Below are 22537 nucleotides of genomic sequence, written 5' to 3'. Positions count from 1 at the left end.
CGCGACGCCGGAGGAGATCGAGCGCTTCCTCATGGCCATGAGGAAACTCTCTACTCCGACGGGCTCCGCGGCGCCTTCGGGCCCAGTGGACCCGTCTGGGGGCCCTAGCGGGTCGGCGGCTCCGGCCCTGACGCCGTTGGGTGCTTCGGCCCCGACGCCGCCGGCGCCGAGGGGTCCAGTTGTTCCGACGCTACCGGCGCCTTCGACGCCGCTGGTCCTCCTTCGGGATCGGGATCGTCGCCGGTGGATCTGACGACCTCCCCGGCGTCGGACCCTCAGGTGTCGCCTCCGGCGCCGTCCTCGGGCGGCGCCGGCCCCGGTCCTACCTTCGTTCCTGTTCAGCCGTCGGAACGGCCCCGTTGGGCGCCGCTCCAGACGTCGTTTGGTGAATTTCACTTTTCTGAACAGGCCCCATTGGTTGAAAACCCTGAATTTCAGGAGATGGGTGATGAAGAGGACTGGGAGGGGTCGGAGGACCCTCTGACCAGGGAGTGTCAGTCTCAGGAGGACTAGACAGGAGACCTTGGGGAGGCCAGTGGCCTGGACACCTCTCCAGACACTGGGTTTGTCTCCCCTCCTACCGTGGCTTCGGAGGAGGGGGCAACATATAGTGTGGTGCTGATGAGGGCTGCCAAGGCCTTGGGCCTTGAGCTCCCCGTCGCGGACGTGAGGACTAACCTCCTCACTGAGGTCCTTAAACCGCAGTCAAGCTCGGCCGAGCCTCTGCTGCCCTTTAATGAGGCCTTAACCGACGTTCTTCTGGGCACTTCGCCCGTAAATAGGAACGTGGCCAGACGCCACCGCCCAGCCCCGGGCGACCCATGTTTCCTGTCCTCCCACCCTACCCCCGAGAGCCTGGTCATCCAGGCCTCCAATTCCCAGACCGCATTCCCGTCGGCCCCGCCGGACCGGGAATCCAAGAGGTATGACCAGTATGGGAAGAAGATCTTCTCATCCCTTAGTCTAGGACTGCGGTCTTCCAACACCGCCTGCCTCTTGGGACCTTACACCCACTCTGTGTGGGATAAGGTCGCGGAAGTGCTGCCAGAGTGTCCGTTGGAGGTACGGGCCAAACTCGGCCAAGCCCTTGTGGAGGGCCGGGATGCAGCCAAGTATTCCATCCGGTGTGGGCTGGATACCACTGACTCGCTGGGTAGAGCGATGGCAACGACGGTGGCGGTCAGACACCACGCCTGGCTGAGGTCCGCCAACTTCTCTGCAAATGTTCAGAGCACGCTCATGGACATGCCGTTCGATGGCCGTCGCCTCTTTGGCGACAAGGCAGACCATGCTCTTGAGCGCTTTAAGGACTCCAGGGCTACGGCCAAGTCCTTGGGCCTCTCGGGCCAGCGCCAGCAATCGGCTGCCTTTCACACCTTTCGTGGCCACGGAAGGGGTGCGCCCACAGGTGCCGCCAGCCACGCACCGCAGGGCAATACCCAACGCGGTGGCGGCCATGGGAACCGCCGTCCGGGCGGTCGAGGGCAGCGGCGAGGTCAGTCCACACCTTCCCCCTCAGCATCCGCCTCAAAACCCTCCTAGTCCGTGCTTTCAGGCCCATGTGACGCCAGTGGGGGGCAGGGTTCGCCATCACCACCTCCACTGGCGCACTGTCACATCGGACAGGTGGGTGCTGCAAATCGTCCAAAGGGGCTACTCCCTCCCCTTTGAGGCGACTCCTCCAGCCATGCCACCGCAGAACCCCCGTGTATCGGGGGATCATTTGCGACTTCTGCAGGAGGAAGTTATGGCCCTCTTGGCCAAAGGGGCCATCGAGCGCGTTCCTGGGCCAGAAGTAGGGTGTGGTTGCTACTCCCACTACTTTCTGGTACCCAAGAAGGGCAAAGGGGGCCTACGCCCTATCTTGGACCTACGGAACGTCAACGGCTTCCTCCGGAAGGAGAAGTTCAAAATGCTGACACTGGCCCAGGTTCTGGCTGCCCTGGACCCAGGAGACTGGATGGTAGCGTTGGACTTGCAGGACGCTTACTTTCATATCCCCGTCCTGCCTGCCCACCGGCGCTACCTGCGGTTCATGGTGGGCCACAAGCACTTTCAATTTACTGTGCTCCCCTTCGGCCTTACCAGCGCCCCACGGGTGTTCACAAAGGTGATGGCGGTGGTCGCAGCTCATCTGCGCAGGTTAGGGGTTTCAGTCTTCCCCTACCTCGACGACTGGCTGTTGAAGGCGGGCTCGCCCCAGACAGTCGTCAGCCACCTCCAGACGACGGCGGACCTCCTGCACCAGCTGGGGTTCTCCATCAATGTGCCGAAGTCACACCTGTGCCCCTCTAAGAAGCTCCTCTTCATCGGAGCGGTTCTGGACTCGGCGCGGTTTCGGGTTTATCCGCCCGAACAGCGGGTCCGGGATATTCAGGCTCTGATTCCCATCTTTCAGCCGTTATCCCGGGTTTCGGTCAGGTTGACGCTGCAGCTTCTGGGGCTGATGGCCTCCTGCATCCTACTGGTGCATCACGCCAGGTGGCGGATGCGGGCTCTGCAGTGGGACCTGAAGTTTCAGTGGGCCCAGCATCAGGGCAACCTATCCGACCACGTCCTGATCTCGGAGGGCACGGCGAGACAGCTGCAGTGGTGGCTTACGGACCGCGATTGGGTCAGCGGCAGATCCCTCTCCCTTCCCCAACCGGAGCACGTAGTTGTGACGGACCCGTCCCTCCAGGGCTGGGGAGGCCACTTGGGAGAGGCGGAGATCAGAGGCCTCTGGTCTCCGGCGGAGACCCGGCTCCACATCAACCTGTTGGAGCTCCGGGCGATTCGTCTGGCACTGAAGGCATTCCTCACCTCTGTCCGGGGGATTGTAGTGCAGGTATTCACAGACAACACCACCGCCATGTGGTACTGCAACAAACAAGGCGGGGTGGGGTCGTGGATCCTTTGTCAAGAGGCTCTTCGCCTTTGGCAATGGCTGGAACGCCAGGGCGTGACCCTGGTGGCTCAACACCTGGCGGGTTCTCTGAACGCCAGGGCAGACGAGCTCAGTCGTCGGTGCATGATGGATCACGAATGGCGTCTGAACTCGGACGTGGCGCAAGGCCTCTTTCAGCGATGGGGAGAGCCTTGGTTAGATCTATTCGCCACCGAAGAGAACGCGCAATGTCATCGGTTCTGCGCGTTGGGATTTCCAAGGCGGCACTCGCTCGGAGACGCTTTTCGTCGCGAGTGGAGTTGCGGTCTGTTGTGCGCCTTTCCGCCTATACCACTTCTGCCCAGAGTGCTGAAGAAGATCAAGCGCGACCGGGCCCAAGTCATCCTTGTGGCTCCGGACTGGGCACGAAGGTACTGGTATCCAGAGCTACTCAGCATGTCAGTCGATCCCCCGGTTCGTCTGCCTCTTCAGGAGGACCTTCTGTCGCAGCAGCAGGGGACGGTCCGCCACCCGAACCTGTCCAGTCTCCACCTCCATGCTTGGAGATTGAGCGGCGACAGTTGAGGCCATTTGACTTGCCTCCTGAAGTTTGTAACATCATTCTGGCAGCCAGGCGTCCCTCCACAAAGTCGGTATACGCCTGCAGGTGGAACAGATTTGTGGCATGGTGCACAGCAAAGGCTGTGGATCCCCTCAATGCCCCTCTTTCTGAAGTCCTTCTCTTCCTTCTTTCTCTTGCCCAGCAGGGCTCTGCTCTGGGCACTATCAAGGGCTACCTTTCTGCCCTTTCAGCCTTTCTCAGGCTGCCTGATCAACCTTCTTTGTTCAAGTCCCCTATTGTTAATAGATTTCTTAAGGGCCTCACACACACGTTTCCTCCTGTTCCGTTTGTGATGCCTCAGTGGGACTTGAACCTGGTTCTTACCTTTCTGATGTGCGCTCCCTTTGAGCCACTTCACAACTGTCCTCTTCGCCTTCTGACCTTGAAGACTGCTTTCCTGGTTGCCATCACCTCTGCCAGGAGAGTGAGTGAGCTCCAGGCCCTTTCTTGTACTCCACCTTTCCTTTCTGTCCATCCGGACAAAGTGGTGCTGCGTACCAAACCTTCTTTGCTGCCCAAGGTTGTCACGGCCTTCCACATCGGGCAGTCTATCACCTTGCCAACCTTCTTCCCGCCACCGCATCCCTGTAAAGAGGAAGAGCGGCTCCACCGTCTGGACCCAAAACGTGCGCTCTCATTCTACTTGGATCGCACACGCCAGTTCCGGGTGGATGACCAACTCTTTGTTGGTTACGTGGGCGTGAAGAAGGGGAAAGCGGTGCACAAGAGGACCATCTCCCGGCGGATCATCCTGTGTATCCAGGCATGCTACTCCTTGGCTAGGAAGGAGCCTCCTGCTGGATTGCGGGCTCATTCTACCCGAGCCACGGCGACTACCACTGCCCTGGGCAGGGGAGTGCCCTTGCAAGACATCTGTCAGGCAGCTACGTGGGCATCGCTGCACACGTTCGCAAGACACTACTGCCTGGACAGCCAAGTCCGGAGGGATGGCTTCTTTGGCCGTTCCGTCCTCCGGGACTTTCTGGTGTGATTTTGGTTCGCAGACCCACCACCGGGGTTGGTATTGCTGGGGTATCTATTCTAAGGTAAGGAATCTAATACTAACGTGTCTCTTTCAGATGCACAAGTTACTACTTGTGTAACGATATACCTGTAAGAGACATTAGTTATTATTAGATTCCTTACCGACCCACCCATCCTCCCCGTTCTGCGAACCAATATCTAGGTTAGGGTTGCCCCCTTTCAGGGCCCTAGTTTCAATGGCACCAGTGTTGGTTTTTAACATGGCTCTGCGTTTCTGGCGAGGAAAAGCTGTGTCTAAGAACTGATGTCAGCACGCGGAGGCGGCGTCTAAGTACTCCGACGACGTCATCACGGCGCCCACGACGCCGACGACGGACGCGGAGCCGCAGACGATGCCTACCGACGCGCAAGGGTACTGCTACGCAAAAATTTCCAGATCCAGTCTGACGCCTGGGGATATTCTAAGGTAAGGAATCTAATACTAACTAATGTCTCTTACAGATATATCGTTACTCAAGTAGTAACTTGTGCTTTACCTTGCCAAAACTCACACACTTAGGAAATCTGACCGGCTCTTTATCAACTACGGCTCCACTAACACCGGTCTAGCTGCGTCTAAAAGATATATTTCTCGATGGATTGTCTCTTGTATAGCTTTATCCTACTGGTTAGCTAAGAGGACTCTACAAGGCAAACCTAAAGCACGCTCTACCAGTGGGAAAGCTTCTACCACGGCTCTCCTTCGCAATCTTCCAAGTCTGAAATCTGTAAGGCAGCTACATGGCAATCGGTGCATACCTTTACACGCCATTACTGTCTAGATTCTGATGCACAGGCCGATGCCCAGTTTGGGCAGGCTTCTTTGAGGAATTTGTTTGCATGATGGCAATTTGAATGTAATGTTTTCATGTTCTGTATACTCTGTTGCTCGTCCGCGAGGTAGTGGGTATGGGCTTGCTACTCTATTCACAGATTAGGACTATAGATGAGTATCCCCTGGATGAGAATGATTAGTTATTTACCTGTAATCCTAGTTCTCATCCAGGGGTATACTCATCAAAGTCATAAGCGACCCTCCCACCTCCCCGGACGAGCATTACTGGAGTTTGTTCTATATTAATTGTATCCTCTACTCAGGTGTCTCTACATAATGCACCGTAAGAAAGCACTGACCTAACTGTCATCTGTGGTGCATGATGGGAGCAGAGGGTCTCCTTGCAGGTCTTAAAGGCTGGGTACCCTAACCCTTGGAAGCCTTAAAGACAAGGTGTCTGTTTTTTGTTTCATCATTGCTCTGCTATGCAGCCTACAGGCAACTGCCTGCAATTACAAGTTTTTCCTTGTGAAAATAAAGGATTGTTGTATGACAGCTTTTCAGTGCATGTCCTCTTTTCCTTATGGTTAGGAGGGTATTTTCTTACAATGTAAACCTATGTAATTTCAGCATTTTTACCATGTTGGAAATACTTTAGGCTGCATGTATATGTTTTCACATATATATAATATATATATTCTATATGCTCCGGGATCCCACACATAGGTGGGGATTATTCACAGATTATAACTTTGATGAGCATACCCCTGGATGAGAACTAGGATTATAGGTATGTAACTAATCCATCTTGCACAGCAACTACTCCTCACGTCATTGTCAAATGCAAAGTGATGTAGCTGTATCGCCGTTCTTCTTTTAAATCATATTTTACTTTTTAACTTTTTATGATACTGTACATTTTTAGGATTGTTTTTTATGATCAGTGTGATCGAAATAAAGATGAATTGACACGTTGATATCCTCTGTGACACAGGTTTGCTGTCCCCCGCGCTCCTCCATCTCTCAGTCCCTTTACTGTACAAGCCACGTCCTTTACCATGGTCATTAGAAAGGAAGACAAGGTGTTAGATATGCAGCTTTGTTCTGTTGAAGTAAGGCAAAATGTTCTCATGGAGGTTCTGCAGCCAGCGCAATCCTCATCCAAGCCTCTGCTTCTTTTTATTGAGGCACTTGCTGCCCACTTGGGCGAAACCTTGCTCTTGCACTCCAGTTAGCTAGCAAGTGGCATGTTGCCATAGGCCAGTTTCTGACAACCCAGCCTTTCTGACCCAACATTCTATTTCAGAGAGCCTGATGATACTGGCCTCCACCTGCAGTGTCAACTCGAACTCCTTCCCTGCGACTCTGCCAGATAGAAAGTCGAAGAGCATGGGGGCCTTCTGTGGGTCATTTCTCTTCCCAGCCTTGCCCTTCGATCTGTCAATGCCAGCTGTTTGCTGGGAGTCTACTACCCACCTCAATGGACTCTATGGCTAAACTTTTGCTGGCAGGCCCAGAAGAATTCTGGGCTAATATAGCACAGACTGCCTAGGCAGGACAGAGGGCGAGAGCATCGTGCTGCAGCCCCACGCCTGCAAGAGATCCGCAGGAGTTTTAGTTGATATCCAAGCATCACTTATGTATATGCCCTCCAACTGTCTTGTCTCTTTGGCGAGAAGACCGACTCTGCGCTAGAGTGTTTTTAAGAGCAGAGCAACTGCTCTTTCTCTTGGCTTTTCTATGCCTGAAAAGTAGTTTCCCAACAATTTTGCAAGGGATTTCGTGTTCAGACAACACCAAACTCCCCCACAGCCACAACAGATGCCCCAGTCCTTTCGAGGCGGCGGCAGGGGGTCCATCAGGCAACAACAAGGCCAGCAGCGGTAACGCACTACCTAGCCCTCCCACTCCCGGCAAAAGCCTCAAAGCTGCTTTTCAACTTTAATATACCCTTAGAGGTACACAAACATCATGTACATGGGCAGTTCAGTCCTTTTGTCCACAGGTGCCAAGCAATAACTTCCGACTGATGAGTGCTACAGATAGTTCATCAAGCTTACACCCTGCCATTCCTTTCTGTCCGGCCGCCTATTGCACCTACATCATATCAGCTCTCAGAGGACCATTTGTACATTTTGCTGCATGAAGTTCATACTGTTTTGGCCAAAGGAGCCCTAGAGGGAGTTCCAGCCTCGGAACTGGGTGTTATTCCTGCTTTTACCTAGTGCCCAAGAAGGGCTGAAACTTTTGCCCCATCTTAGATTATTACCCTCTCAAATTGTTCCTACTAAAAGAAAAATTCAGGATGCTCACCTTAGCCCATGTTCTCTCTGCCATGGAACCAGGAGACTGGATGGTTGCGTTGGACTCCTATTTCCATGTTCTTGTCCTCAAGGTCCGCTGGTGCTACTTGCGATTCAAGCTGGGCTACAAGCACTTTCAGTTCGCTGTGCTCCATTTTAGCATCACCATTACACCCCTCAGTTGTGCTCCATTGTAGCCTCACCATTACCCCTCTGTTAACGGAGTTGATGGTGGTGGTTGCAGCATACATTTAGAGGTCGGGATTGCCAATTTTCCCCTACCACAAGGGGCTCATTTGAGTCCTAGATCACCTCCAGATTACATCTTTCAAGTACACCATCAATGTGCTGTGCGTTTTTGAGCTTTTCATCCAGATCAAGTCCAGGACATTTTGGCTCCGATCTCGATGTTTCAAGATCAAGCTTGGATCTTTGTCAGGATGCCTCTGAGACTTCTTGACATATTGGCTTTGTGCATTTTGCTTGTCGACAAGGCCAGATGGCAAATACAGGCTCCCGCTCTGCAATGCGATCTGACGTCTCAGTGGTCTCAGCAACAGGTGCATTTAGTTTCCATTGCAACATTGTTTATATGGCCTGCCTATGTGTCCACATGATCTCTATCAGAGACCCTATTTCATTTGCCTGGATCGTTCGATACATGAAGAGGTGACAAATAAAACGAATTCGAGAGATCCAGAAATGTCCTTGAAAATCATACATATTTCGCTATCCAAGCATGTTGATGGATACAAGGGTGGGGGATGATCTACTTGAGAGATGAGCCTCACAGTCATGTTTTAAATTAACTCTTCGAAACGCAGCCTCAAGGGAGACATAGTTGTGCAAAGCCAGCTAGACTCGCATTTTCACAGACCTTAACATTTGTTGTTCTAAATGCACATTCTAGATCATCATTTACCTGTTATTTGGAATGCTAAAGCAAACATAAAAGTAAGTAACTCCTTTAGTTAACTGTCCTCATTTTTCGTTAATTTATTTTTATTTACTGCACTGATTAACACTTTTTCTTTACTCTTCGCAGGTCAAATATGCAATGAAAGAATACGCTTGCACGGCAGTGGATGTCATTTCCCGTCGCACTCGATTGGCCTTCCTAAACGTGCAGGCTGCTGAGGAGGCCCTGCCAAGGATTGTAGACATAATGGGAAAGGAACTGAACTGGAATGACGTAAAGAAAGCGGTATGAAAAACGTCTACCTGAAAGACGATATTAAGTATATATAAAACACTTTATTACAGTTTTAAAAAAAATATTAAGTCGACCTTATAGTTTAATATGATTGCCTTGTGTGACCTAGCAAAAGACTCCGATGAAGGCGTGTGCACAATAGCAGATAAACCTTATGTGATTTTTCCTCGAAAACCTCTGATTTTATTTTTAAACGCTCATCACAAATGTGCACGATACACTGAAATCAAGCTTTAAAATGTTCGATCTGGCCTCAAGAAAATCCTGATTATTTGTTCATCCGGTGTGTAAAGCAGCACTTTAATTGTACGTGTTTCGTAGATGCTCGGGCCTCCCTTTCGTTCTGTAACTCGGTTAAAGGCCCATAAACGGACCCCCACCCTGTATCTTTCCTCTGTGTGGGCTGGAAACTTAAAGATTCCTACACGGTCTCCTCTAGCCCTTCCCCCATTTACAGAGAGCAGGAGTCGTGCAGGAGGCCGGTGTTTTCCCATCTTCATTACCTTGTGTACACGGTTTAAGCACCTTTTGGCCATCCACCGCGGATGTTGATTGAATTCCTCAAAGGAGAAACAATTAAAATTAAGTGAAAGGAATCAATAAGAGATCAGTGTCGGGACCTTCCCCTGAGGGATCAAGGTGGGAAGCACATAAATGCGGTCGCTCTCCTCTGCCTCGACATCTATAAAGACTGGAGCACTGTTGTGCGCTGATTGCATCCACGGACATTTGCCACTAAAGGGCACGCGAAGAGGAGGAGGGGGACTGCCTGAGAGGAGCAGGCCAGGACAGTTCAGGCAATGCAAGCTTTGGATTGCAGCTGTCTCAGTAACAAATCCATTTTCATAATAACTCCTGCTTGTTAATGCTATAGTCTTGTCAATAACGCCTCACTCTTAAGTTAGCGGTTCATGTCAGTGCTTTGTGTAAGTGATATTTCGTTATTATGGGATGCTAGCAGTATGTTTAGCACTGATTGGATGCATTTAATGTGTGTTTCGAATGTGACAAATCGAAACAACAAAAGTAGTGCAGGGTCCAGTGGCGGATGCGCCTCTAAGGCGGGGGAGCGTCGCCCAATTCTTTGCAGCAGTGAAAGGAAGGGAAAAATAAAATTATAATAACACGAGGTTATTATTATTTCTTTTTTCCTGCTGTCAACAGCATTGTGGGCAAGGCGGGGCTGCTCCGATGACAGAGGAGCAGGGAAGGAGTGGTTTGCCCACTCTAAAGTGCGCATGACTGCTTGGCCAGCCCTCCTGGATCGGCCAAACCTTCATGTGCACTTTGCATGTTCTCCATGCGGACTGCATTACTGCCTGCTTGGAGAACATGCCCAGGCCCCCAGCCCCTGTCTGAGCGCCGAACCACGGTGCTCAGACCAATTCCAAGGCTGCATTGCAGCCTTGTGATTGGCTTAACGGAATGAATCACATCACTGCAATGCAGCGTTGTGATTGGCTCAAGGTAGCCTCAGCCTAGGTTCTTCCTGTTTGGAAGACCGACCAGGATAGAAGATGGCAGGAGGACGGCGGAGAGGTGGCAAGGGGGTAAGTTCTTTTAAAAAAATGTTTATTCCCACTTACCACCACCCCTGCCACCACCACCGAATGGTGCTGTCCGCTCCTGGTGTGGTGACATAGCAGTTGATGGTGCTAGTCAGTATTGAAGTGTATGGGACCCATTTTCTTCCACTGGGCCCTGAATCAGGTACACTCTGCTTCTGTGGCAGACGTCTGTTTGTCTGCTGTTAGCCCGATGTTTTGTATTTGACTCAATCATAATTTTCTTTGGGCACATGCGTAAACAACTGCTTTTGAGAAATAGTGCTATATAAAAATTCCAGTGGATTGGAATCTCACATAAGTTCCCTTTCAGAGCAGCTAGAAAAGGCAATATTGTTGAGACTACACGTTTTCCTCTAAAATTCACTACGTGCCATTATTTTGTGAATACAAAATCTTGGGGCGGAGGAGAACAAATCCAATTTCCCTACAGGGTGTTAGGTTTTGCTCCCTCATCGTAATGTGGGCCTGGTACAAATATTCTTGCCAGGGCTGCTTTTGCTTCCCTGCCCAGATACACCCACAAGTAGAGTACTGGTCCTTTCTATAAATCACTCAAATGAATTCGAACAAATGGCTGAAAAGGCACTACTTTGTCTTTAAGAATGGTATGTGTGAGAAGGTAATCTGTTCGAGAAATATATTTTTCCTTGAACTCTTGTACTTGAAGTCCGGCACTTGTAATGGAAACAATACCATAAATCCCTGCATGCCCCAAAACAACAGAACGGATTAACTGCTGACAGCTGAAAAGGGAAAGCATGAGATGACTGACCTTATCCAGAGCCCACCTACTATATACTGACATATATCCCCTATTGTACTTAAGCATGCCCTACATTCTAGAATAACCTGCCACCCTCGGTGCAACATCCTGTGCCCCTGTAATGCGCATCTCCCTGTGCTCACCAACTGTACTTCATTCAGTGCCTCGCGAGGTGCCGTGTCTATTTTGCCTGATGTGCATTATGCTATCACACCACCATGAGGTGCATCACTCTGCACCCTCTCGATGTGGATCACCCAGTTCCCAACTAATATCATCACCGACTAGCTCCTCATGGCACATCACCTAGGGCCCTCTACTGAGGATCATCACCCAATGCCACCTGAAGAGGCATTGCGCCCTCGTCCTGGTAGGGGGCACTGGGTGAAACACATGATATGCCTCCTGGGGTGTACTACCCAGTGCCTCATGAGGTGCATCTACCACTGCCCTCCAAGGAGGTGCTTTTTCCAGTTCTCTCTTGAGGCACGTGTCACCCACTTCCCCATTTACACGACACCCTGTGTCCCATGCTGCATAGGTAGCTGTGCTTTCTGATGCAGTTACCTATGCTTCTTGGGCAGTGCTCATTGATGACGGTGCGTATATTAGTTACTTTGCAAGAGTGGTTTTAGGTCTTTTGGGCTTAGTTGAATTGGAAGTCAATCGGTGCATGGTCAAGGTGTGTTTACAGAGCTAAACCCATAGGCTTCATCAGTGCTTGTTTACCGACTGCACTAAAAGCAGCCTGATTTTTACCGATCACTCATAAAGTATTTTCAGCTTGGATTTAGCAAATACACAAAATCCTAAAAAATAAATCTTAGGAACACAAGTACCCTACGGGCATTTGTAGTCCCTGATAGTGATTTGTAGTTGACTATTAATTGCACATTAGATGATTTAATCGTGTGTATTGCATAATATATTGCCATGTAATTAATGGAAAAAGATATACTGAAGCTGTGTATGCATATATAAAACTTTAACTTTTTAATGTAGTTTTCTTTTAGAGCCATGTTGGATTCCATGATCAAAAACGTCTGCCCTAAGTTAACCGAATAGTGCTTTTCACCGCATAACAAATGCTAAACTGGCACCCTACCTAAGCTCAGTTTTAAACAATTAAACGGTGAATATAAAGGCTCAATTCGGCATTTCATGATTTCCATAATACAAAGGAAAGCATCTCCTCTTATATAAAAATGAACAATAACCACCCTAGGCTACCCCCATTAAAGATAAGCATCAATGCAGCTTGTCATTCTTTGGTCCTTCCGTCTGCAGTCTCTGAACTTTAGCCTTCAGTGCATTTCCTTCCAGTTATTATTTTATTACTTAGTTTCCTTGTCTGATAAATGTACATTTCTGGGTCCCTACACTTAATTATATAATGTTATGTGGGCATCAGTAACCACTGAGTTTAGCAACCCAATCCCCTAGAGTCCGTAACCGCATTCCAAACTCGGGGGACAACGCCAGCCAGGGACTTCGACCCTAGACCTAGAAATCAACCCTTGTTAAACATGGTAGTACAAATAGAACCAAGAAACCCACATGGATATATTATTGAGGAAGGAGTTTCTTGGGTGTCACTCATTAGGCACAAACGATATATAGTTAACGGCCTCTAGGGTATCAGCCAAGTCAATTAAGGACTGTTGGACCTAGTTTTGCCAAGTCTCATAGGGTAGCCTGGCCTAGGGTAAGACAGTCAATATCCAGAAGCACAAGTGTGAAGTTTGCATACCACCCAGCAGTAACTCAATGCAGTTCCACTTAAAAACGACACTACACCAAATTTTTGTGGAAAAATACGTGCTGTTTTATAAAAATAGTACTAGGTTCTCTTTTCCACTATATATCCTTAGTCAGTACAGAAAAAAAATACATTTAGTCCATGTCTCTACCAGTTACAATTGTTTTAGAAGAGTTCTCACAATTCAATTTATCAGCATTAAGGTACAATTCATAGGCTCTCAGGAATAGTGTCTTGCCACCTTACAAGCTCAGGGAGTCTTTGGACCTCCAAGATAGGTTAACACCAATTACCCCCCCACTCTACTATTCTGAATAAGCTCTTCTCTAGACCTGTCACAAGGAGGTTTATATCTCAGCACCACGTAATCAGCGTTCCAGATCAGCTTTAATATAATCAGGTTCCTTGTGAAAGTCTTTAAGGCTTCTGACGGTTTTAGTTCACTCTTAGTGAGGCCAACCATTAGGTCCCTCTGCCCTTCGATCATAAGATCTTCGTCCTTCACTCTCCCCCCTTCACACACTCCTTACTTTTCAGCGTTGGGCCCACTGGGCCAGAGTCTCGGATCGCTGGAGAATGGAAGTTCACACTGGGGAGAAGGGGGGGGGCTCAGCGTGTAACAGTCGGCCGCTTGACCCTCCTCACCCGCTACTCCAGCCCCTCGTGGGTAGAGCTGGCGCGGGGTAAAAGGCCACACAAGCTGAAGGGAGCCGATGCTCGCCTCCCGCCCGATTCCTCCCCAGGCGCTGACTCCGCCTTCCTTGAGGGAAGCGGTCTGACCGGGCATGCGCGCGAGATTAGCGGCTCAAAGACAGAGCCTGCTCAGCTACGGTGAACCTCCTCCTTTGGTTCTGCCCTCGCTCCAGGACCCGTGTTCACTCGGCGGGGCCTGCGCAGTTCGAGGGAGGGATTCCCAAAGCGAGCTTTCAACCACAGTCACCAGTCTAAGCAAGCATGGAGTGGCCTTCGCTACACGGCCAAACCACTCGGCGTTTCTGCGCCAGGCACTTGGCTTTAGCCTCCGTCCAGGATGAACCCACTACCCCTATTGTGGCAGTTCGTTACCACAGGTACAGAGAGGGGGTGTTCTGTTGAAATACCAGATGACGCCTATTTCTCTCCTAGTTCTTGTGGCGACTGACCAGGCTCACAGGTTTCTCTCTCCTCCACTACAATTCCTGCTTTGGTCTAAACCTCCATTCCTTGAGTCTAAATCAGGACCTTTCTTACTGGGCAATATTCGGAGTTACACTCCAGTTCAGTCTCCCTCACCCAATCTTTCTTCTGGGGGCTGGATGGGGATATGCGCCCAGGGTCTCCAGGATTTCCTCTGGCAGGGTCAGGTCGGTAACTACAAGGAGAAAGGGGTGGTGAAACAGTAAGGAAGCGTCCCTACACTGGGAGATCAACCCTCTGATTATCCTACCCCCACCTTATGCTACAGCCTTTACTCCAGCTAGCCTTCTCTGAAAAGACAAAATGGCTGCACTACAGCTGGCCTTATATAGGGTGGCCTCAGAAGGTCCAGAAGGGACCGGAAGGTTCTGGAAAGTCCCTACTCTAGTCTATGGGTCCTGTCCAGGGGTGACCGTTATGGCAGTTAATGGCGACCATTTTGTGGGTCCCATACTTTCCAGTCAGAAATGGCACCTAGGCCTGAGGTAAAAAAAACTATGAGGGCAAAAGAGCATCTAACCCCTAGGACAACACCGCAAAAAATAATCCAGTGGACACAAAAAGGGATGAAGGTATGAGGGGCAAAAAGGGGACAAAATAAATAATAAATTGGAGGGACTACCTAAAGGCAGACAGGTCTAACAAGGACCTATAGGGATCTCAGCAAACTGTTGGTAAGATCGGACTGACAGCCAAATCAGAGGAGGTTCCATTAAGCTTAGGCATTGTCAGCCCATTGAAGCTGATTCCAGTGATATCAATCTCCGCAGGGAGATTACACTGCTTCCAGTTCACCTTGTTTCAGAGTCACAGTGGACTTAAGTCTGGAGTAATTAGGCCGAACAGTCAGCTGCAAGAGGACTTTGATCTTACATGTACATTAGGTTTCATCCAGTATGTGCAGTGCCAGTGGTGTGGCCTCCAGCTCATAAAGATATTCACAGGATGGATGTTGGACAAACTCCCCAGAAAGTACATATCACCCAGTGCGGAGGTTTGTATAAATAATGTGTTACTCGCCCTAAGATACTACATCCTTTTCTATTTCAACTCCTCTAGATTCCTGGGGGTGGCTGATGCAAACAATGATGGGCCACTGAAGAATCATGCTAGTGGATGACTGAACAGAATAAATCACATAAGCTATAGACCAGCAAGGGGTTATCGGGCTTAAGGTATTTAAAGCACAGTACTTTAGGATCCGTTTCAGAGAAGGTCGACTGGAAATTCTTCACAAAACATAGGCCGAAGCCAATGGCTGCGCTACAGAGGAGTGCCAGTACAAGCCTTGTAACCTTACCTTCTGTCCTCTCTCTTACACATTACCAGCCCCAAGTTTCCTCTCTCCATTTGAATATACCAGATTTTATATTATTTTTAATTTCTGGTTATAATTCTAAAGAGACCAACAAGAGTACTTAAAAAGAAAACAAAAAAGTTAAATTCATACCCTCTCATTGATCAAGAGAACATGAATCTACTAGGTTTTAAGAAGAGTGTACATTTTAAAACACTCTATAAGATGAGTAAATCGTTTCTTACCTAGAATTAACATGCAAAACTGCTCTTCCCAGAGTGTACCTTGAAGTCTGGCAAAAACGACAAGATACTATGCTATTTCCATACACTTGCCATGACTTCACTTTTGTATTCCCAGGTAATGAAATAAATAAATTAAGCTGTCCATGTTGTATTATTTGACAGTTTTGAGCAGGTAGAATGAAGAGAAAGGGAAACGTTATATCTACATTTGGTTAATAATGATGCAGCATAGATTTTGTCCAATGCACTTGTAGTGGTTGAACCAAACTGTCAAATATGGAAGACTACAGGGCATTGTTTGATGAGCTAATATTGCCAAGATCTATAATGTGAGAACCAGGGTTTTTGGTTGGTGGAGGTATGCACCCTGTCCAAGCAGGAACCACCATGCTAGTCGGGGTAAGCTAGATACACACTAAAGGATAATCTGTACTCACCCTCTGGTAGCTTGGCACAGAGCTGTCAGGCTTATATAAATAGGCAATATGTAAAGTATTTGTGCAACACACACAGTAACACAATGAAAACACCCCCAAAATACTCCACACAGGGTTAGAAAAATAGATTAAACTTTGAGTAAAACAAGACCAAAACGACAAAAATCCACTAAGTACAGCCAGAGTTATGAATTTTTAAAGATTAAATCAAAATGTAGTGGTTAGGGGTTACTTGAGGTCACACTGGACTGGGTGGGGTAAATCCAAAGTTCAGGCTGACCGCGATGGAGGGCAGGCCGGCTACATTACTCGCACAGATTCTGCTGAAAAAGTACCTTGAACAGAGCAGACGTTGAAGACTTGGTGCATCGGTTCCGATCCGCACAGGAGATGAAGACTTTGACTCACCCCTTTACAATGCAGGCACTGCGTCGTCATTGAGTTCCACTGTCCATCGTCGTCGAGCTGCACAGTCCGGCGAAGTAATGTCAATCGGCTCCTGCGTCGATGTTGAAGGGCAATGCATTGGTTCTGATCGACGCAAAGTCATCACTGTCGATTTTGATGGTTATGAACATCAGAAATCCCCTTTCAAAGGCCCAGGACTGGATTGCCAGCGCTTGGCAGGGCAAGACTCACCGATGGCAGAGTTCAGGTGCTGTTGCATAGTTGAAAGAAGTCTTTGATGGGTCTGAGACTTCAAAATCAATTAGCATTTGTCAAGTGAGGCACTGTCGCCCCAGGGGAATCTGGGCGCTGTAGGTGTGCTGCCTCCATCTTGCAACCAGGTCTTGAGTTTCTCCCTGAAGTCTGCCATTGAGGGTGCTGTTCGCAGATGGACGGACAGGTTGCGCCAGGATTTAGCGGCAATGTAGGAGATGGAGCGTCGTCCTCTGTGAATGCGAATGATTTGAGGGGAGTGGTGCGCACGGGTCAGTGATGCAGAGTGCCCGTGTCTTGCGGGAAGAAGGAAGTTCAGATGGTGGTTGATGTAGGCTAGTCCTTGATCATGTATAGCATTGTAGGCGTACATGAGCATCTTAAACTGGGATCTCTTCTGGATGGGAAGCCAGTGAAAGTTTCAAAGGTGGGGGGGGGGGTGATGTCGGTCCGTTTGGGGAGGTTTAGGCGGAGTCTAGCATTTTGTATGGTCTGGAGTCTTCAGAGAAGCTGGGTGGAGAGGCTGGCATAGAGGGTTGCCATAGTCGAGGCGGCGTGAGACAAGGGCCTGAGTGACGGTCTTTTTGGTGTTGACTGGGATCCATCTGAAGATTCTGTGGAGCATGTGAAGTGTGTGGAAGCAGGAGTAGGCAACCGTGTTGACTTGTCGTTTCAAGGTGAGGTTGCTGTCGAGGATGACACCTAAGTTTCATGCATGGTCTGTTGGTGTCGGTCCGAGTTCTGCTGGCCACCAGCTGTGTTACCATATGAAAGTACTCTTCTTGAAGATTAGTACTTCTGTTTTGTCAGAGTTCATTTTAAGGCAGTTATCTCTCATCCAGTTGGCTACATTGGTCATGGCGTTGCAGAAGTTAGTTCTGGTGGTGGGGGTTTCTCGGTGAGCGAGAGAATACGTTGGGTGTTGTCTGCATAGAAAATTATGTTGAGGCCATGGGATCTGACTATGTCTGCGAGGGGGGCACATGTAGGTATTGAACTAGGTGGGGCTGAGGGATGATCCTTGAGGTACGCCGCATATGATGATCTTGGGTTCGGAGGTGAAGGGAGGCAGCCAGATGCTGTGTGCGCATCCTGAAAGGAAGGAGACGAGCCACTTGAGGGCATTTTGCTGTATGCACAGCGGAGAGGTCAAGGAGGATAACGGCCACAGTCTCTTCGTGGTCGAGGAGAGATCCGATGTCGTCTGTGGCAGCGATTAGCGCTGTCTCAGTGCTGTGGTTAGTATGGAATCCTGATTGGGAGGCTTCAAGTAGGTGGTTTTGTTACAGGTACTCATTGAGTCGTAGGTTGATGGCCTTCTCGATTACTTTGGCAGGGTAAGGGAGCAAGGAGATCGGTCAATAGTTTTTTAGTTCGCTGGGGTCGCCGGAGGGCTTTTTCAGGAGGGGTCTAACCTCTGTGTGTTTCCATCTTTCAGGTATGGCTTCTTCGGTGATGGAGGTGCTGATGATGCTGGTGAGTTCTGTGCTGAGTGGGTTTGTTCCAAGGTTGAAAAAACTGTGGGGGCAGGGGTCGGTGGGTGCCCCTAAGTGGACCGATGACATAATGGCCATGGTTGTCTAAGTGGTGAGTGGAGACCGGAGACCAAGTGGTGATTGTTTGGCTGATGTGCGCTGGTTGGTTGAGGCTGTGGAGGTTGAGGGCAGTGGGTTGGGGGTCAAAGTTATCATAGATGGTGGCAGTCTTGCTGTGGAAGTAGTCCTGGCTGAATTTGATCACTGATGGTGAAAATGGAGTTGAGTGTGTGGCTTTGTATGTGGGTTCAGTGACTAGTTGAGTGAGACCGATGTTGTTTAGGTTCTCTAGGAGGGTGGTGGCATTGTCGTCTTTTGGGTCATCGACATAGAAATTGAGGTCGCAAGGTAGGACGTGGTAGGAGTCGATGGCTAAGGGGGCGTTGAGGTTGGCGATGGCATCGCAGAAAGCTGGTCGGGGTCCTGGGGGTTGGTATATGAGGGTGACTCTTATGCGCTTGGCATTGTCTGTAGTTGCAGGTAGAGTTGTTCCATGAGGGGTGTGGGGTTATCGTTGGTGGTGATGCATCGAATGGTTTCCTTGAAGATGATGGCTATGTCCCACTGTGCTTCTTGGAGCTGTGTCTGTGTATCATCTTGTAGCCGTCGGGGGTTGCGGTGCGATGTCTGGATTAGAGGACTTGGTGAGCTATGTTTCGGTGATGAAGGCAATGTCAGGGGAGAGGCTGGGGATGGTCTCCCAGATTTCCGTGAAGTGTTTGCTGAGGGATCGGGGGGTGAGCAGGATACATTAGAGCGATCCTGGGTAGTTTGAAGATTTCTGGTCGGAAGTGGCACGGGATCCAGAGCAGACTGGCAGTCCTGTGTTGCAGGAGAGAGAGCAGTGGGGACCGGCAAAGTTTCCTTCGGTTGATTGCAGGGAGGAATTGCAGCACATGTTGTTTCGGTGTCTGGGCTCCAGGGCCAGGAGCTCCTCTGTGATGTAGCTGCGGGTGGCAGGAGGGTCAGTGGTCCTGGTCCTGGGCGCGGTACGGGCTCAGATGGGCTTGTCTTTGGTGTGCCAGAGTTGAGAAGTTGGCCTGGTATATGATGCTCACTAGTTCTAGTGATCACCTTGTACCATGCCAAGCAACCCCCTTGGTGCAGGTTGTAAAGTCAACCTTATAGACAAGCTATCCTAGGGGTAGCATGGACTAAGCAGTCTTAGGCTAAACTCTGTAAAGGCATGTGAAGCAAGCTGTTTTACCATACACAATCCCTTGAATACCAAATGAAAGGACACCACACAGATATATATTGAATATATATATAGATTTATTTCTACAAATATCCCCTATACTCTTTATGAGCACAGAAGCAAATGCGTTACAACAAAACACAGTTTAAATATACAAAAGTTGCACGAATATGGATGAGCCCTAGGGGCCACCTAAACCATATACCAAAATAGTGGTATAAGAACCACTAAGGGGAAAGTGAAGAGGCCTAGGGCTTGGGGAATCGCTGGAGCTGTTCGAGACTAGCAGTGATGAAGTCGGGAAAGGCCCGCGGGACTCGGGTGCAGTGCGGAAAGTGCACGCACGCACCAATGCAATGTCAATGGTGCGTCAAAGTTACAAAGTTAGTTATTAAGGAACCTTCCGAGTGACCTAGAAGGATGAAACTTTAGACACAGACACTAGAGGTGCGTACCAGTGTGGGAACACCGGCGTTGCTGAGTTACCTTACCCACAGGAAGCGGGTGCATAGGGTCGAAGTAGTGTCGGGTTTCGTCACGCAGGTCGATGGTGCTTGGAGCTGAAGATGCTGCAGGCGGCTCGATGTGAAGAGTTCCGGTGGATCCAAGGGTGGATCTGAAGAGGTGAAGACCTGAAAGCAGAGGGGACAATGTTCAAAGCCACTAGCCAGTGACTACCGTGGAACCAGGAAGTAACCAGGCGATGTCGGGTGCAAACAGGTGATGTCGTGAAGATTGTCTCTGCAGCCACGTGGACACGAAGAGGTCAAGGACGTCCAGGCGTTGGTCACGAGCTGTCCCACATAGGCTCTCGCTGATGGCGGTGTCAGCAACTTGATTGGAGCAAACAGGCCTTGACTAAAGCAAGCTTCGCAGGAAGTGATTCAAGCTTCTCACTCGGACCAGCAAGGTCAGAGCGGGTGCTCCTTTTCAGGGGAGCAAGGGCCAGTCTGGAGCAACCAGACCAGCGGTGTAGTTCGTAGATTTCGTCGCCAAGATGGCCGCTAGCCGCGTGGCAAGTGGCCGGGATGGCGCGTCGAGTGGCACAGTGCAAAAGGGCCCCACGCAGATCGTGGAGATGCTGGGGGGCTGATCTTCGGTGCAAGGGCTGCTCGAGGGTGGGGCTTCTCAAACCCCACAGCACAGCGTCGAGGGTGCCTCGGATGCTGCGCAGTCAGCTTCTCGGGGGTCTTTCAAGAGGTCCGGTCCCACGTCTCTCGGTGCCTCCACGGGTCCCTTCTTTGCAGGGACTGTGGATCGGGCTGTGAGAAGTCTGGGATTCTGGGTCTTGTCAGGCTCTGGGCTCGGGCTCCGGCGGGAGGCGGCAGACTTCGAGTTGCTGGATGGTGCCTGTATTCACAGGGTGGCCACTCCTAGGCCACAAGGGAGATGCTCTTCAGTCTTTTGTGCAGCAGAATGTCGAAGTCCAGTCGTCTTCTTAGTTTCAAGTTGATTCAGGATGATCTGAAGTCTCAGGACACAGCTCCCACTCTTATTCCAAATCTGGGGGCCGGATCACCTACTAGGTCCCTCCTCTGGGTGGGACCAGGAAGGGGGGTGGTTACACCCCCTTTCCTTTGTCCAGTTCGCGCCAGGACTGGGGCTGGAAAGCCCCAGCACCGGTTTGAACTGGCCTATGCACAGGGACACCTTGTGTGCCCCAGGCATGTCTGATTCTATTCAGCCCTGTCCTACCCAATACACAAAATCCTGTCTGGGGTGGTGCTAGCACCTCCCAAGGCAGGAAACCCTTTGTCCAAGCTGCCCTCGCTGGAAGGACTCCCAGCAACAGGAGGTCAGACTTGTGTCTGTGGTGGAAGCATCCATCTTGCGATGCTGAGGCTCTGTTTAACTTTAACCGGGGTTCAGGTTAGGTACATGTCGTGTCCCTCTAGAAGGGTGGAATGCTACCCCCGTCGCCAGAATTGGCGAGGGGGTAGTATTCCAATTCGTATGACACCTTACTCGACATGTTTTGATAAAGCCAAACCTAAGATAGCATTTAACCACGAGGATTATAATGCACTTAAGAGTATATGGTATGGCAGTATCATGAAACAGCTAAAGGACATGGTTCCGAAAGCTGCAGACAGGCTCAGCTCATGCCAGAGCACCATCTCACATATTTCCAAGCACTCTGCCTCCAGGATTGATGAGGCCTTCCTTAGGAGTGACTGATAGGAACATATGTGTCCATTTTAGGTTAGGTATAGGCATACTACACCTAAGTAAGGGGTGGTTACACCGACTTACCCCAGCTGAGTGATCAGCCAGTTGTGTCAAATATGGAGGCCAGGCCAGGGGTGGCACAATACGTGCTGCAGCCCCTGGTAGGCCTTGGAAGCACCTATGCCCTGGGTACCTGGGTACACTGTTACAGGGGCCAATAAGGTGAGCCAATTCCAATTGTGTATGTACCTAAGGTACATGGAGTCCATTTTAAGGAGAGAGCAATTAGCCTGGGGCCCTGAATAGCAGGATCCCAGGACAACTAAAGTCAAAAACCAGCTAAACACCAGGCAAATGGTTTGGGGGTAACCATAGTCAGATATCCACCTTCCTACACCAGTGGTGCCTCCACTGCGTGTATCCACCGTGCAGCCATGCAGCGGCCGCCATAACTAGTTCTGGGAGGTGGAAGGCTGGGAGCAGGAACCAGTGGGTGAGAAAAAACGGCAGGAGCGGGCGCGGAGCGAAACAGACTACAGCAACCAATAGCATTGCCAAGCAGGAAATAAATACCAAATAGCAAATACCAGCTACCAAATAAAACTACCAAGCAGGAATAGAATACTTAACTATCACATAATAGATAGCAGGACCAAACCTAAAAGGTCTTGGGGTTTCGTTGCAGGAAGCGAGGCAATAGACTCTTGCGCTAAGGCAGAGGTAGCGGGGAGTGGCACGCAGACCAGGAAGGTCAGAGCTACTCACTGGGGCCACACAGCAGACTTTCTAAGTAGTCCTGGGAGGTGGGAGGAGTTGTGAGGGAAGCGGGATGTTGGGAGGGGGAAGCAGTTGGCGGGAAAAAATGGCGGGAGTGGGCAAGGAGCGCAACAACAGACTCCAGCAATCAATAAAATTACCATGCAAGAAA

General features: G+C 50.0%; 1 protein-coding gene across 3 annotated transcripts in view; it reads left to right on the top strand.

Annotated features, from left to right (window-relative positions):
* Nucleotides 1-22537, top strand: part of GPD2 (glycerol-3-phosphate dehydrogenase 2) — a 1236906-nt gene that overhangs the window by 851048 nt on the left and 363321 nt on the right. For all 3 annotated transcript variants that reach the window (XM_078681716.1, XM_078681715.1, XM_078681717.1), the window contains exon 13: nt 8635-8793. In XM_078681716.1, the coding sequence (XP_078537842.1) occupies nt 8635-8793 (159 nt within the window). The remainder of the gene's footprint in view (nt 1-8634; nt 8794-22537) is intronic.

Source organism: Lissotriton helveticus, chromosome 3_1 (genome assembly GCF_964261635.1).
Source record: "Lissotriton helveticus chromosome 3_1, aLisHel1.1, whole genome shotgun sequence".
In the NCBI taxonomy this organism is placed as follows: Eukaryota; Metazoa; Chordata; class Amphibia; order Caudata; family Salamandridae; genus Lissotriton; species Lissotriton helveticus.
This window is presented reverse-complemented; position numbering and strand designations above follow the sequence as displayed.